Source organism: Myotis daubentonii, chromosome 7 (assembly GCF_963259705.1).
Source record: "Myotis daubentonii chromosome 7, mMyoDau2.1, whole genome shotgun sequence".
Classification (NCBI taxonomy): domain Eukaryota; kingdom Metazoa; phylum Chordata; class Mammalia; order Chiroptera; family Vespertilionidae; genus Myotis; species Myotis daubentonii.
Window position 1 is genome coordinate 5,945,957 of NC_081846.1, and position 16,433 is coordinate 5,962,389.

The 16,433-nt window shown below is 48.9% G+C and overlaps 1 protein-coding gene across 3 annotated transcripts in view; it reads left to right on the top strand.

Moving 5' to 3' along the window:
- The first annotated feature begins 2,441 nt into the window (after nucleotides 1-2,441).
- The window catches only part of SLC39A10 (solute carrier family 39 member 10), a 45,746-nt gene continuing 31,754 nt past the window's right edge, over nucleotides 2,442-16,433 (top strand). The window contains exon 1 of one of the 3 annotated variants that reach the window (XM_059702609.1): nucleotides 2,442-2,596. Coding sequence is in view for 1 of the 3 variants with exons in the window: in XM_059702606.1 (XP_059558589.1) it covers nucleotides 14,942-14,960 (19 nt within the window). In the remaining 2 variants the exon portion in view is untranslated. Of the gene's footprint in view, nucleotides 2,597-14,811; nucleotides 14,966-16,433 lie in introns of those variants that run through there. The other 2 variants (XM_059702607.1, XM_059702606.1) reach the window with 2 other exon arrangements.

A 16,433-nucleotide genomic window follows, 5' to 3' on the forward strand; every position in this document is an offset into this window, starting at 1 on the left:
AATGACCTGCCGTATTTTATTTTGAAAAGAACAATTACTGTAGTAACCTGACAATTCAAATATAAACATATTTTGTTACTTCTCTTATTGGTGACCACATCTCCAACTGTGATGGTAGAATAGTGGCTGTCTTAAACAGAATAATGAATAGTTTCCTATTGATCTATTACATAACCTGTGATCTGATTTCTTGACACCTGGATATATTCCAAGGGTTTTGCGTCCACACACTTAGTTGCTTTTGGATCTGATCCTGATTACTCTATAATCCAGGAATAACGTTTTTTAGCCCCAAATTCCTATAACTTTGGTGTTATATTCTAAACTCCTTAAGGGTTCTCATGGGTTTTTTTTAAATTTAATATTGTCTTTTATTTGATTTGTTTCCCAATAAGCCACCCATCCTATTGTTCAATTTGGTATACTTCCTTCCAGCTACTGTTAAATGGTTTGTAATCATTCTGTTTTGCTTGCTCATTTCAGAGAGTTTGGAATGGTGAGCAGGCCCTGGGGGTCTTTTGAATAGTGACTAGCTGACAGGAAGGCCAAGATTATGAGGAAAGATGTTTCAGCATTAAGGGACAAAACCCTGTCTAAACATCTCTTAAACGCTTGCCAGTGTTAAAAGACAAAAAAAGTCACTTAAACAATAAGTAAAATTATTATCTCACATAACTAGAATTCTGGAGATAGGGCGGTTTTGAAGAATAATTCAGTGATTCGACAATGACACCATTTGCCCAGATGTTTTCTGTGTTTCCACTTTCCCAAATTCAGTGTGTTGGGGTTTTGGAGTGCTGGTTCATAGGTTGATGCTCAACCACTGAGCCATGCCAGCCTGGCTGATACACTATTATTAACTAAAGTCCATAGTTTTTTCAGATTTCCTTAGTTTTTACCTATGTCCTTTTTCTGTTCCCAAATCTTACCTTACATTGTCATATCTTCATAGGTTCCTCCTGGCTGCACAGTTTCTCAAGTTTCCTTTGTCTTAACAGTTATTAAACTAATTTTAATATTATTTTTATTTAACCCAATATAAGATCATAGCATGTAATAAATATGAAGGGCTATAATTATTACATTTTTTTGCACCACATTTGAAAAAGCCAATGTGTGAATTACTTGGATTCATAGCATGTATTTTGTAGAATGATCCTCAAGTTTTTCTCATGATTAGACTGGGGGTCTGGATGCTAGAAAGGAAGACCATAGAGGAAAAGTGCCATTTTAATCACATTATCTCAAAGGCACATACCATCAACATGGTTTATCACCTGTGATGTTGACATTGATCGTCTGGCATCGTGTTTGTCAAGTTTCCTGCTGTTACTCCCCCCCCCACACACACACACACTAATATGGGGAGTTAGGGCCTTCCTCCTTTGTAGGAACTGAGTATCTACCAGAATTACTTAAATTCTGCTGCATGGGGTATTTGTCTGTCCTCCCAATTTTTAAATACATGTAACCATTTCTTTGTTTAGATCAGTAAAACTCCTGGATATTTATTTTATGCTTTGGGTTGTCATCCGAAAGTGTATTTATTTTGTGGCTCAAATTGGTCCCGCCTCTGGGAGCTCTTTCGGCGGCTTCTGTGTCTCTGTGACGGAGGCCCGTTCAGTGATGACTGTTGCTGAGCCATTGCCCCTGAGATGGGGGACCGGAGTGGGGGACCCGGGCACTGCTGTGCTGATAGGCGGTGGGACGGCAAAGGCAGAAAAGAAAAAAACAGTAAAGTAGAGCCTGGAGCCAGGGTGGGGCTTACTTAGCATTTGTCTTTATAAGTCTTCTAGACACTTTAATCTCATAAACATACAAATAGATAAAAGGCCTGGCCAAGTCATGGAAACGCTTAAAGCATGAAAAAATAAACCCATAAAACCGGGAGTGATCTCTGGATGAACACGGAGGACGCCACTTACAATTTATATCTGATGAGACTGAGAACATAGTTGCTGTCTGTTCTTATTGCTTTTATATTTCCCATACACTTTTTTTTTTTCTTGTAACAGGAATGTGGTAAAATGGTAATTATAATGTGAGCACGCCAGGATTTTTGATGTTCTCGGAACTTCTCTGAGAATGCCAGCAGTGTAGGGTCATCGAGAAAAAGGACTTGATTTTAGGTCTCACTTAAATTCCCGCAAAGAAAGACTTGATCTTCAGAAATGCTGTAAAGATCTTTTCCAATGAACAGGTAATTTTTCTCACCGTGAACATCTTCTAGCAGGACTTAAATATACTCAGAAGACACAAATTGTGTTCATTTTGTTCTCTGACCCTTTCCTCGTTTGAATTAACTGATGATGTTTTACAACCTTATAGGGGGCAAAGGGTGCAAGAGAGGGTTGTCGGTGTTGTTTGATAGGTATGGACAGGTGAGAGATGAAGAGGCAATATTAGTTCTTAACTCCTCCCACAGCCATGTTTCATGGTTTCGGTCCCGGGAAGTCATTTCCAGCGGCCTTCCTACTAGTATTGGCTCCATATCTACTTTGTGCGAATGTGCTTTGTACCAACAAGAGAAAGAATGACAGGCCAGGTGCTGAGGATACTACAGGGAACGAGTCAGAGGCGCGCTAAGGAGCAGTTGGTGAGTATAGAGGCATAGGTTGGGGGTAGACAAGTAGGCTGCCAGTTGGTGCGCTGCAAGCTGGGTGCTGTGTGTGCAAGCTAACTCTGAACTGGTGTGGGAAGAGAAAGGGGAAGGGAAGCTCCTCGGAGCTGGTAACTACACTCCGTCCTCAAGAACAAGTGGGAGACACCCCGAAGAAGGAAGGGGGAGGGTGCAGAGGAGAGGCGGCGCTGGGAGCCAGGAAAAACCGTCCGAAGGAGTAACAGGTCCTTTAGGGAGCTGGACCATAGAATTTTCAAGCTGCAGAAGTATAGTGCAGACCCGCCTACGTCATTTCAACAGTTTTAGTGGCCACATTAAGAATGTAAAAACAGCCCTAACTGGTTTGGCACAGTGGATAGAGCGAGCGTTGGCCTGCGGACTCAAGGGTCCCAGGTTCGATTCTGGTCAAGGGCATGTACCTTGGTTGTGGGCACATCCCTAGTAAGGGGGTGTGCAGGAGGCAGCTGATTGATGTTTTTCTCTCATGGATGTTTCTGACTCTCTATCCCTCTTCCTTCCTCTCTGTAAAAAACGAATAAAATACATTTTAAAAAATGTAAAAACAAGCAGGTAAAATTAATTTTAATATTATTTTTATTTAATCCAATATATTTAAGATCATAGCACGTAATCAATACGAAGGGCTATAGTTTTTACATTTTTTGCACCGCGTTTGAGAAATCCAATGTGTGAGTTACACACATAGATAGCATGTCGCAGGTTGGTCTAGTCTAGCCAGATTTTAAGTGCTCAGTAGCCGCGAGAGAGTCATGCCTACCACACTGGACAGCATCGTTGCCAAGGAAAGTCATGAGGTAAATCTACCAAGACAACAGGAGAGCAGATAGGGCAGGACCTTGTTTGTTGACCAAGTTATTTCACCAAAGGGCAGTGGGAGACTTGGAAAAGTTTATGCGTAGGAATAATCGGTAACTTCAACTTTGATTGTGGAGAATAGATGGACCAGAGGCCAATCACGTTCCAAGCAGCATGTTATAATACGGTTCACTAGGGGAGTGACGCGGGGGTGGTGAGAAGCAGGAGTCCAGAGTCGTTTAAGGAGAGAACGAATTTACGCAGGAGACAAGAATGACTACCTCGCTTCTGCCCTTCCCCCCCTCCTGGGAGGACAGTAGAACCGTTTTCAAAGCTGGGAGGAACAAGAGAAAGAATGGCTGGATTGGGAGATGCGGTCAGTTGGGGACTCTTACGTGATAAGGATTGGCCGTGAGGCATCGAGTGCGATGTTCCTATTTGAAAACAGAGAGGTAGACGTCACCCACATAAAAATAGTAACTGAGGCCATGGGGCTGGCTAATATGACTTAGGGTGAATGGGTAGGATGGTAGTTCTCAGTCCTGAGCTTTTAAATGGAATTGCCTGGGAGGTGATCTAAAATGCAAAATGTGGGTCTTTCTCCCCAAGATGCTGGTTCGATAGGGTGAGGGCTGAAAACTGCACCCGAGAGGCTCTGATGCCAGGGATTCTTAAAGACACTCCTTCTCAAGCCCTGGTGTGGAATGATAAATAAGATGACTCAAGAAATGGCCTGCACACAGGGACATTTAGAAGACAAGATCCTTTGAAAAGGATAGGAAAGGAGCTACTAGACTGCAGTGATGGCGAACCTTTTGAGCTCGGCGTGTCAGCATTTTGAAAAACCCTAACTTAACTCTGGTGCCATGCCACATCTAGAAATTTTTTGATATTTGCAACCATAGTAAAACAAAGACTTATATTTTTGATATTTATTTTATATATTTAAATGCCATTTAACAAAGAAGAATCAACCAAAAAAAATGAGTTCCTGTGTCACCTCTGACACGTCTGTCATAGGTTCGCCATCACTGGCCTAGAGAGATGAATGGAAAAATAAAAATCGGAAGAGTGCTATCTGCTCTGAGAGTGGAGGGGGAGCTGGGCTGGAGGTGGGACAGCTACGCAGGTGTCTTACTGGATGGGGCAGTCCGCGTGGGAGGAAGGCACCATTCTTCGGCTACTTCTCAAGCTGCGTGTCTTCTTAAAGGTGCCAATAAACCCATCAGATTTCCTGCGTATTTGAAGAAGGAAGTGGTTAGCTGCCTCAAAGGTGTTGTAGGGGCTAGAAAGGCACCAGGTGGTAGACTGCTGGGGGTTGGACCGGTAGCAACCTCGGTCCTTGAGTTCCAACTAGGAATGAATTCAGAGCCAAGACTCCAACTGTCAGAGAACATTGATTTGGAAAATCACAGAGGTAGAAGTTGTCCAAGAAATGGGCGTAGGAAACAAGTTTCATAGAGGCAGAGGAAGGGCCCTAGAAGCTTGGGAGTAAGGACGGTAATGGTAGCCCACCTGGGGGGATGGGGATGGGGCAGGGAAGGGGAAGGGCACAGTTGTCCTCCTCGGAGGAAGAGCGCACTGGGGCCTCCTAGGGAGGTGCCAGGGGAAGATCCCAGGGGAATACGCAGCAGCTTTCCAGGTGTGTCTTTTCAGGGTCTAGGTCTCCACTGATGGACGGTTGGAACCAGGGCACGGGGTCATTATCCAATGCAGCTGGTCCTGAGGTCAGCATCCTTGGCTGGTTTTGCAGCTTCTCTGGGCCTGGAGCTGACATACAACCGAGGCCTAGATGTTATCTCCAGGGAGGAAAGGTCAGGGGGTCCAAATCGCATGACCAGTGAGTGATAGGCTAGGGAAGGAAAGGTCACCCTGGAGGGAAGTTCCAACTTACCATTGTCCTTCGCCAGGCACCCGGGGCTTTCTGCCCTGGTGACCTTCTGGACCTGGCCTATTGCCTAGTCCTTGCTCTGCTCCTGTCTGCCGAACTGCTTACCAGAAAAGGAGCAGAGAAACAGAATAGAATGCCAGTTGAAAGGGGCCCCTGGATTTCGTCACTCATGCCACTGGTGACTATTTGGATGACCCTGTCAGGATGGAAGCCAAGTTTCAAAGTGAGTTGAGAAAGTGGGTTGAGTGAATGTGTGTGTGAGTAAAAAAAAAAAAGTCTTTTTAGCAATTTTGATTATAAGGAGAAGGAAGCAGAAAATGGAGTGCGGGAATGTTCCCTTGGGAAATTCTGAGACGTGCATGTTCTTTTTCTGAGCCTGTCCTTCGTTATTCCATTTATATTGTGTGGGTGGATTTAATCATGTGAAACCATAGACTCTCTGTGCCTGCTTCATAGAATACAGTTATTAAATAATATTGTGCTTGTGTAACCGGACATCTGGATTCTGCTGCCTGCCACAACATCATGACAGGGGCTGGTAAAAGGAAAGAGGTTTATTTGAGTGCCCGTGTCTGGAGAAGATGGGGAACTTTTACCAGTCCTCAAAAACCCATCCCAACATCTCAGTGTAGGCAGAGGTCTTTATAAAGAGGGAGAGAGGAAACAGAACAAAGAGCCAGGGAAAAGCCTGTGGGCATCTTTCCCAGGAGGATGAGTGGCTGAGGGAGTGTCACTTCCCAAGGTTTTCTTTCCTAGTTTAGGCATATTCTCTCTCTCTCTCTCTCTCTCTCTCTCTCTCTCTCCCTCCCTCCCTCCGTCCCTCCCTCCCAACAGAAATTTGTTGTTTTATTGTGGATACCTGGACTTTTGTGACTGGTGCCAGGCAGGCATTTCCTTCTCCCTCCAAGCAGCCTCCTTTTAAGCTGTTTAAAAAAAAAAAAAAAGGCTAGATAAGAAAGAATAACACAGGGTTTTATTTACATATCTTAAGATAGCAGAAGGTCAGCCTGCAGCCTTAAAGCAAAGGGAAGGTATAGCCTTTTTATTGCTTAATTGGAATGTTGTTGTGGTTGCTCCTGTACATTCAAATCAGTCAAATTATGTTTAGTTATACTATGACCTTTTCAACTAATTATGGTAATGGATAAGCCATTATGCAGAAAAACTGTAGCAGATTACTGATGGTTTGAAAAAAAAAAAAAAAGTACCAACCTGTGGTAGGTTGGGGTTGGATGAAGTCTTCTTTTGCATTTTATTCTATTACATATTCCTGATTACTTTTTCATATACCTTATATCAATAATTCTTTATTTTAATCTTGCTTTTAAAAAATATTTTTATTGATTTCAGAGAGGAAGGGAGAGGGAGAGAGAGAGAGAAACATCAATGACGAGAGAGAATCCTTGACCAGCTGCTTCCTGCACACCCCCTACTGCTGACAGAGCCCGCAGCCTGGGCGTGTGCCCTGACCAGGAATTGAACAGGTGACCTCTTGGTGCAGGGGATGACATTCAACTCCTGAGCCACACCAGCCAGGCTCCGTTTGAATGCTTAAGCTCATGTTAATGTATTACCTTGAGAAAAGCAAATTAAAACAAACAAACACCCTGCCAATACCTCATTCTGTGGGAATTTCAAACAGAGCTGAATGACGAAGAAGCGTCGCTGAAGTCTACAGCTAGTACGATAATACAGTTGGGGTTTCAGTTTGATTCTGTCTCCTTGACACCTCTCACGTCCACCCACTCCTGCTTCATCCCTGGTCACTTCACACATGGGTTATTGCTGTAACAGCTTCTCACTTGCGTTAGTTTTCTATGGCTGCAGTCACACAGGACCGCACACTTGGCAGCTCCAAACAATGCAAATGTGTTTTCTTACAGTGCTGTCCTCAGAGGTCTCATCCACTCTCCCAGGGATTACAAGGCGGCCTCTTTGGGGTGAGGGGCGGAGGAGCACTACGCTGCCTACCACACTGGCCATAGTACCCGCTTCCCTTCCTGCTCGTGGTCATGCCACTTGCCTGCTTAAACCCCCCTCTGCCCTTCCTGCCGGCAGGGTAGGTGTAGACTGTAGACTCATACGTGGCACACCGGGGCCGGCTTTCTGCAAGCGCCTCGTCTCTAACAGGCGCCCACCCGGTGTGGTTCCGGTTCCCCAAATGAGAACCACATTTCCACCCACTTCATGCCTCTGCTTGGGTTGCTCTGCCCCCTGCTCTTTCCCCGGCTCTCCCACTCACCCTGCACGTCAGACCTTGGACGTCACTTCCTTTGCTGCCATAGCAACCACACCTGCCTCTGCCATAGCCCCTGCCACTCCGTACTGCAATTGCCTCTTTAATTACTTCCCCGACTGGACTGTGAGCCACATAAGCGCAAGAATTGTAGTTTCTTCTCCTTGCACATAAAAGGAACACAAACTTTTTGCTTGAAGACGTTTCCATTCCTTAATGTTTGACTTGCGGAGGAAATAGATTCATATAAATCTAAGGGCCGAAATGAACCTTTAATCCCTAAATGACTTGCACTTTAAATCTGCTGGAATCGCTTTGCCTGCACCTGGCCCATTCTTCATTGATTAGCACCTTCGTCACTCGTATTTACATGACTGGGATCAAAGTCGTTGACGTACACCCGATTCTAACTTTTAATGCAACCTTCCGGGTAAAAACAAATACTTCATCAACTACATCAAATCACCGTCTAGAGGAAAAAGCTTTCAACTAAATGTGTAACCAGACTGACTCATTATCATTCTAATTTGAGAGGCTAGAGTACACATCTCTCTTGGAATTGACTCAATCTAGTGGAGCTGAAAGACAAAGCAAGAGAGAACAAAGGCTCACCTTACAAGTAACTTGAAATGTTTCTGTTACATTCTTTGTTCCATTTAAAATGTCCACTGAACTGCGACATTTGTGGATGGGGAAGCCACCAGTTTATGGTTCTACTGGTGTGTGTGTGTGTGTGTGTGTGTGTGTGTGTGTGTGTGTGTTTTAATTGACATTTGCAGAGAAAGTAATGTAGATATCCTCACAAAAACTGGAACCTGCACCGAGTCTTGATAATAAGAGGTAAAGTAAGGCAAGGGTTAAGAGCATCCATCCCCTTTAGAGCCAGACTGCCTGGACTGGTGTCCTGCTCTGTCACCACCTCAGTGTTTCCATCTATGAAATGGGCATAGGAATACCCACCTTGCAGGGCTGTCATAGGAACAAAATGGGTTACAGCGTTTAAAGCATGTTAAATGGTGCTTGGCATATTTTAAACCACACACCTTCCTGTGTTTCCGGTGGGGGGAAAAAAAAAAGACTGAAACAGAACTGCTTGGAGAAAGCAACTGTCATTGTAATTGGAATGAAACTTGAGGGTAATGAAGTCACTGGAGGCTGTAGGTGAGGTCACCTGGGAGAAATGGAGCCAAGCACAGTAGGCTGCTAACTGCTGGGCACTGCCAGAATTGTTCCTCAAAAAACATGAAGTTTCTAAAACTTCTGTAAAGCTGTGTGCTGGTAAGGAGAGGTGGTGCATGGAATTCTGTAAAGCAATGTTAGGATTTTAGTAAAAATAAGATAGTACTTAGAAACAGTGCAAGAAAAATTCAGAAATCCTTACAAGCGACTCTTCTTTTTACAATTACTTTATTGCCTTTCCTAATATTTGGAATTTTGCCGTATCATTGCTATCAGATTTTTAAAAAAATAAAGTTAAGCAGTACTCGTTAAGATAAACCAAGCATGTCTTGATTTCAAAAGATGCATTTGATTGTTTTCATATAAGTGTCAGTTGTGGGATGGGTCTCGTTATTAATTATCTTGGCAGTCCTAGGCAAGCTTTGAAATTTGCTCTCATGTGATGACATTTTAAGATGAATTTTTTAAAAATGAGTTAATTTTAACCAATTAAGGAAGTGAACCTGGGGTGTTTTTTTTGTTTTGTTGGTTTTTTTTTTTTATTATTGTTTAAAGTATTACAAGTAGTAGTGCATATGTCTCCTTTTTTTCCCCAATTGACCTTCCCCCAGCCATGAACCTGTTTTTAGAAATGGTTACATGGTGACTTATTGCTAATTCACTTCCATGCTGGTACTATTCTTTAAAGCAGTGGTTCTCAACCTTCTGGCCCTTTAAATACAGTTCCTCATGCTGTGACCCAACCATAAAATTATTTCCGTTGCTACTTCATAACTGTAATGTTGCTACTGTTATGAATCATCATGTAAATATCTGATATGCAGGATGGTCTTCGGCGACCCCTGTGAAAGGGTCATTCGACCGCCAAAGGGGTCGTGACCCACAGGTTGAGAACCGCTGCTTTAAAGTGTAACCACCCACAAATTTGCATTATTCATGTGGATATCGATGTCCCTTTGTTTCTGTTCCTTTGGACTGGAAGTTAAGGTTCAGAAAGTTGGTTGCCGAGGGCTGCGTACCAAGCCTCCTGCTGCTCATTTAGTCCCTGTGAGCGGCTATGTGCCTGGTTTCCCCTCTGTCCCTTTGCACGGCTGTGAGAAATCCAGGTGATCTCCCTTCTTAAAGCCTCCTCTTCATTAAAGACCTGAAAGCAATGCTCTCACCGCAGTTTAAACAAATAATAAAACGGTGGTAACTCCCCTCAGGGTCCAACTGCCTTGGGTTGCAAGGCCGGGAATAAAGTTCTAAATGTGGGGATTTCCAGGGATCGGTGAGCACAGTGCAGGTTTGGGGTTCCGGGCACCCACACACAGGCTAATGTGTGGCCTGTGTCCCTGGCTCCAGCTCGGAGCTTCCTGCCTCTTTTCCTTCTCCTGAGCGGGTCTCCCCTTTCTCCTGCGCTGGGCCTCACGTCTGGTTTTGAAAGGATTTGCCCTGGTGAATCGGAGGTCGCAAGCCTCTCCCTGTCGTCTTTCTCCCAGCAGGGATGTCTGGCGGTCAAGGCCTTTGGATTGCATTAGGATGGGTTGAAAGTAAGGGGCTTGGCTCGACTAATGCTAGCATCATCGAAGCAAGTCACATAGAAGTTAACTTTTCTCCCAGGGCTGGGGAGCCGCTTGAAGTGTTGTTTTAATTGTTTCATTTCTCCAATCTATTTTTGTTTCTGCAGACAGCCTGAAACTCAGATAGCCAGAAACTCATTTTGTTGCTTAAACTCAGCGTGGTCTCACTTGACAGGCAGATCAGTCACACTGGTCTCTCTCTCACAGGGTGGGGGCAGTGCCTCGCTCCCCGCCCTCCTGTAGCCTCCGCAAAGCCGCGGGCCCCGTGGAAGACAGTGGCCTTGTCAGTTCCTCCTGTGATCTGAACTTCCATACACAAGCTCAAGCGCTCAAGGCCTAGGTATCTTCATGTTAGGAAGGGCAAGTCTTCTTATTTTTATTTTTACTTATTGATTCGACAGAGAGAGGGAGACACTGATTTGTTGTTCCACTTATCTATACATTCATTGGTTGGTCAGGGTATGTGCCCTGACTGGGGATCGAACCAGCAACCAGCAACCGTAGCCTATGGGGATGATGCTCTAACCAACTGAGCATCCTGGCCGGGGCCAGGAATGGCAAGTCTTTAGATGAGACGGTGGGGCCGTAACTTCTCAAGGGGTCAGAAAAGAACTGCCCAATGGGCCCCCTTCCCCTCCTGACCATGGGTGTGACATGTTACCTGTCTTACAGTACCACAGGTAAATATGAGGAACTGTATTAAAGGGTCTGGGGGTTCCCCAGATTTAATAACATAAAAACTAAAAGTCTGTAGATTAAATCTGGGGAACCCCCGGACCCTTTAATACAGTTCCTCAAAACACAGGCCTGGGATGTATCTTGCGCATTTCTCTGGCTTCAGACGTAGAGCTGGCTTCCATTTCCAGGCTGAAAATACGGTCTCTAAAAGTGATCAGGTAGTTAATTCGGAGGCCTATGTTTAAATGTTTTGTGTGAGTGTGAGTGTGTGTGTGTTTTAATTGATTCTTCTAGAGAGAGAGGCAGGGAGAGGGATAGAAAGACAGAAACATAGATGAGAGAGAGAAACAACACCCATCCGCTGCCTCCTGCATGAGCCCACAACCCGGGAATCGAACCATGACCTCTTGGTTCATGGATGGATGCTCGACCACTGAGCAACACCAGCTGGGCGAGGCCTGTGCTTAGAACATCTTCCCCAGGTCTTCTTTTCCCAATCTTTTAACACCTATTTCTGGTAATTACTACCCATCACCTCAGGGCTGTATATTAATATAATTTAGTCTTTCTTGTTACGCTTGCCTCTAATCATAACCTCGTCTGAACTGAACTTCTTTTGGCCATGTGTGAAAATCAGTTTAAACCGAACATGAAGTTACGGGGGTTTTATTTATTTATTTTTTAATCTTTGGTTATTACTAAGCTTGATTTATGGAAAGAATAATTGACTTAGAAAGATCTGATTTCTTAGAATCAGTCATGTTCTTTATACATTTAATTAAAGGCTCTTAACTTTGCTGTGAATGATGACAATCTTCTCCTCTAATGGAGGGAAAAAAACATGTTATGACATGGACTTCCTTTAGTTTCATCCAAAGATTGAGGCATGAGGCTCTTATTTGCTTTACTTATTGTAGCAGGCTCTTTTCTAATCCCGAGAGATGAAAACGGCCCTGGGACGTATTCTGTCCTGCCTCGGGGAGTTTTAGGTATGCCAAGTAAAGCTGCGACCGAAGCCGAAGCCGGTGAGTAAGCAGCACGAAGGAAAGGCAACCCGTTCACACGTCATCCAACGCTCTCCGCAGTCGCAGGGCCTCCGTTCAGAGGAGCTTCCTGTCCGACCCCTTTAGATTCTGACATATTAAAAAGTCCGTTCCCTGACACGTCTTGTATGGAAAATAAAGATAAAGTATGCACTGCAGTGATACTTCTGCTGCACTCCGCATGGTTTAGCTCAGCAGCGACTGCTGAGTAAGCCTTCAGGTCGCTGCCTGAAACTTATTCCCACTAGGAAATGTAACTGTACTAGTTTGCAGCTCGATCACTTACCCTGCCGGGCCATTCTGTTCTGAGCCCTTCCCTAATCCGCATGTATAAAGTGATAAGGAGACGTGCTCTGTTTTCAAATAGCTTACCCTCGTTTTATGCAGGGATAAGACTAAATATAGATAACAACTAGGAAAGCATAGGCGACAGCCAATTAGGATGGGGGGGTCTTTATAAGAGTGGGGCCCTCCGGGTTTCCACCTGAGCCTTTGGTTCCTGCAGTGTGGGAGGTCGGGGGAACCCCCAGAGAAAGGGGGGTACCGGGGCAGGAATCCTGGGGCAATTCCAGTGGGAGCTGCAGCCGCTGACTAACATGTATGGAGCACTTCAATATTTGACCCCTCAGTTCATCTGCACCTGAGCCAGCTGAACAGTAGCCTTGTAAATACAGCGCTCAACATCAAGGTGGATACCCTCGAATGTGAGGGACGTAAGTGCTTTGTCTCACTGGCCTTCAGAAGACAGATATTGCATATACGGTGTCTTGAAGGTGATACTAATGCCTTCAAGAGAATAATTATGCGCCTTAAAATATCACGGTCATTTGGGAGCATTTGATGCTTTGGGCCCAAAGGATGTAAGGTATTGATAGAAATATAGTATGTGTACTGTATTGATTTTATGCCATCTACAGACTTTTAGTTTTTATGTTATTCAATCTAAGCCTTAGATTTAGCATAAATTTACACTGATTCCCTTACTTTACCCATGAGTCTGAGGATCATGGTCCCTGTCCCCCGGGGAGTGACAGCGGTGAGACTTGAACGGAGGCCTCGCGCTCTCCCCCGAACACCTCAGGTCTTCTCCCCTTGCGAGGAGCAGCCATGGGAACTGATGGGAAGGAAGCTTTTCCGAACCAGCAGAAAAGGGCCCGAGCAGCTTGGCGTCCTGGCCGTCAGGAGGCGTTGACTAAGCACCTGGACGATGGTCCTTGTAGAGAAACAAAACCAGGTCCAACACCCTTCCTTCCCGGAGGCAGACTTCCAGCGCAGCAAGAACCGGGAGCCATGCTAAGGGTGCTGGATCCCAGTTCCCTCCCTCGCTGTTCTGTGATCTCGGGCAGTTACCCTGCTTCCTGAGCCTCGGTTTCCTTGCGGGGGGGGGGGCGGTAGGACAATAATACCCACCTCGCTGTGGAGGACGACATGAATGGGCATGTAACGTGCTTGGGAAGTGCCCGGCACACAGCAAACCTTGCTGTGACTATGGATGATGGGTTACCCACTCTACTGGACACCAGCAAGGCACCCCCAGGACGCTGTGAAGTCAGTGCTGGCTGCATACAGAACCTGGCACCAGGCAGAACGCAGACAGGCCTCGCCATGGAGGTGCAGGAGATGCCAGGGGGCAGAGCAGAGGCGCTAAGGCAGTGGTTCTCAACCTTCCTAATGCCGCGACCCTTTAATACAGTTCCTCATGTTGTGGTGACCCCCAACCATAAAATTATTTTCGTTGCTACTTCATAACTGTAATTTTGCTACTGTTATGAATCGTCATGTAAATATCTGATCTGCAGGATGTATTTTCATTGTTACAAATTGAACATAATTGAAGCATAGTGATGAGCCACAAAAACAATATGTAATTATATATGTGTTTTCCGATGGTCTTAGGCGACCCCTGTGAAAGGGTCATTCAACCCCCAAAAAGGTCGCGACCCACAGGTTGAGAACCGCTGCACTAAGCCAAGGTGCCAGGAGCCACCTTGGAGGGAAGGATGGGTCTTGACTTGCTCAAGGGGAGGGGAGGGGAGGGAGGAGGCCTGCCAGGCGGCAGTCCGGGGTGAGCGAAGGAATGGGAGCAAGAATGAACACGATGCAGCTGGGTAGCTGGGTCCCTGGCCTTGCTCGCTGGGTCGGGAGCTGCTGCCATTGGTGGGGTGTGAACAAACAACTTGGAAGGTTGTCAAAGGCCTCAAGGATTTTCCAAGTGCGTCACATGCTCTCTGCACCCAACCTTGTCTTTTAGGCTCCGAAGGCCGACTTAGGAGAAATGATTGGATGTGGGCGCGGGGGGGGGGGGGGGGGGGGGAGGAGACTATGCAACAGACCTCGCACCTAGGACCAAATGAATATTCGCTTTTTGCCCTGAGACTCAAAGATCCCTTTAACTCCCGGAGATAAACACCCTCATTTGTCAAGCTGAATCCTTTTGCGTAAAGGATCTGCGCTCGGGGGGGTTCATGACTCATCCGGCCCCCGCCCCCCAAGGCCACTGCAACCGACGTGCAAACCCGGGGGAAAGGCTGGCGGGCGGCGGAGGGGGCCCCACGCATGCGCCGTTGGCCGCCCAACTCCTCCGCGTCCTCCTTTCTCGGAACAAAACGAGCGCCGAGCCCCGCTGCGCCGTTGGCGTAGACTCCGTCCCGCCGGGCCCTCCGCCAGCAGCGCAGCGCCCTGAGCCGCCGGGGCGCGTTACGCCGGGAGCGCAGCGCCCTGAGCCGCCGGGGCGCGTTACGCCGGGAGCGCAGCGCCCTGAGCGGCCGGGGCGCCTTACGCCGGGAGCGCAGCGCGCAGGGGCGGGCGGGGCGCGGCTGCGCAGGGGCCGGCTGGGCTCCGTGCGCCGCTGGCGCAGCGGGCGCTGTGAATACGCGCCGGGGCGCCGCCGGGCTTTTGGTACCGAGCGGAGAGGAGATGCACACGGCACTCGAGGGTGAGGTAACTATAAAACCCCGATTTGTTTACATTCCCTCCCCCAGAACCGGCCCCGAGCGCGGCGGAGCCGGCGAGCCCGCCACGGACGGGCGGCCCGGGAGCCCGGGCGCGGGGCATCGCGGCGGCGGGACCTCGGGGGCCGGGCGCGGGGTCTCCGCGGCGGCGCGGGCGGCGGCGGCGAGCTGGCGGGGCGCGTGGGGCAGCGCGTGGGGCGCCGCGGCCCTCGTGTGCGCGCGGGGCGGGCGGCGGCCTGGGCCTCGCGGGCGGGAGGGACCCGCGCCCCACGGAGCCTCCTCGGGGCCGGGAGGGGCCGCTGGGCGGGCGGCGGTTGGGGGGCTGCGCGCGGGGGGCGCGGGCGGGCGGGTCTCGGCGGGGTGAAGGCAGATGGCATCCGGCGCCCCGTGCTCCCTCCCCGTCCCCCGACCTCCCTCCGGTCCCCCCGTGTCTGCCGGGCCCGGGGGGGGGGGGGTGGCCGGGGTGCAGCCGGGGCCCCGCAGTTCCGGCCCCGGGAGGCTAACGGACGCGGCCTCGGCGCCGGGACCGCGGGAGGCCTCGCGGGGACTTGTTCCCCCCGGAGCCGCCGCCGGGCCGCCGGGGCGTCACCCCGAGGCCTGTGGGGTCCCTGGGGCCGGGCACTCGGGGTCCGCGGGGCGGGGGGCCGCGGCCCGGCTTTGTTCCTGCGAGCGCCTCGGCCCGAGCGCCCTGGGCCCGGCGGGGCAGGGGGTGGGGGGCCCCGGGGACCCCTCCCCGGATCTGGGGACCTGCCCGACTTATGTCGCTGTCCGGGCCCCCCAACCCCGGGTTCCCCGGCTGAGCCGGCGGGGCGCAGGGCCGTGACGTGGACGGCCTCCCGCCGGCTCCTGCGGGTTCACGTGGGCGCCGCCCGCATGGCCGCCCCGCGCCCGGCGAGGAGGGGGAGGAGGCTGCCCCCCGCGCCCCGGGCCTGGGAGCGCATGGAGTGACTTCAGAGCACAGCGTCTTGTAGAAAAGGGGCAGGTCGAGCGGCTCTGCAGCCTTTCTGAGCTCACGCAACGCCTCCCGCCGCCCGGTCCGGCCCGGGGTTCCGGTGCTGCCCGGTGGCGGGTGGCACGTGGTTCGTGTCGGGGGACCACCCAAGGCCTCAGGTTGGGGCTGCTTTATAGTAGGACTTCCTGTCGCACACGTCCGACTATTTTTGCACAAATCATGATTATTTTTGCAGAAATCTTGAATGCTCTCTGTCCCTCGTTCAAGACCCTGGGGGCCCCGACCAGACGGTCCAGGCCCGGCCCTGCGCTGGGAGGGAGAGGAGTACATTGTATCGGTAACTGGGTCCTGGGCCCTCGGACCGTAGACGAAACAGTGGCCGCCCCTGTTTTTTGTTTTGTTTTGTTTTTTTTTGAGGGGTGAACCACGAACGATGTTTTTAAATGTACAAAACGCCTAGGGCTAGAACAGACCGGTGGTGCTGAAATAGAGTCATGGCTGTTAC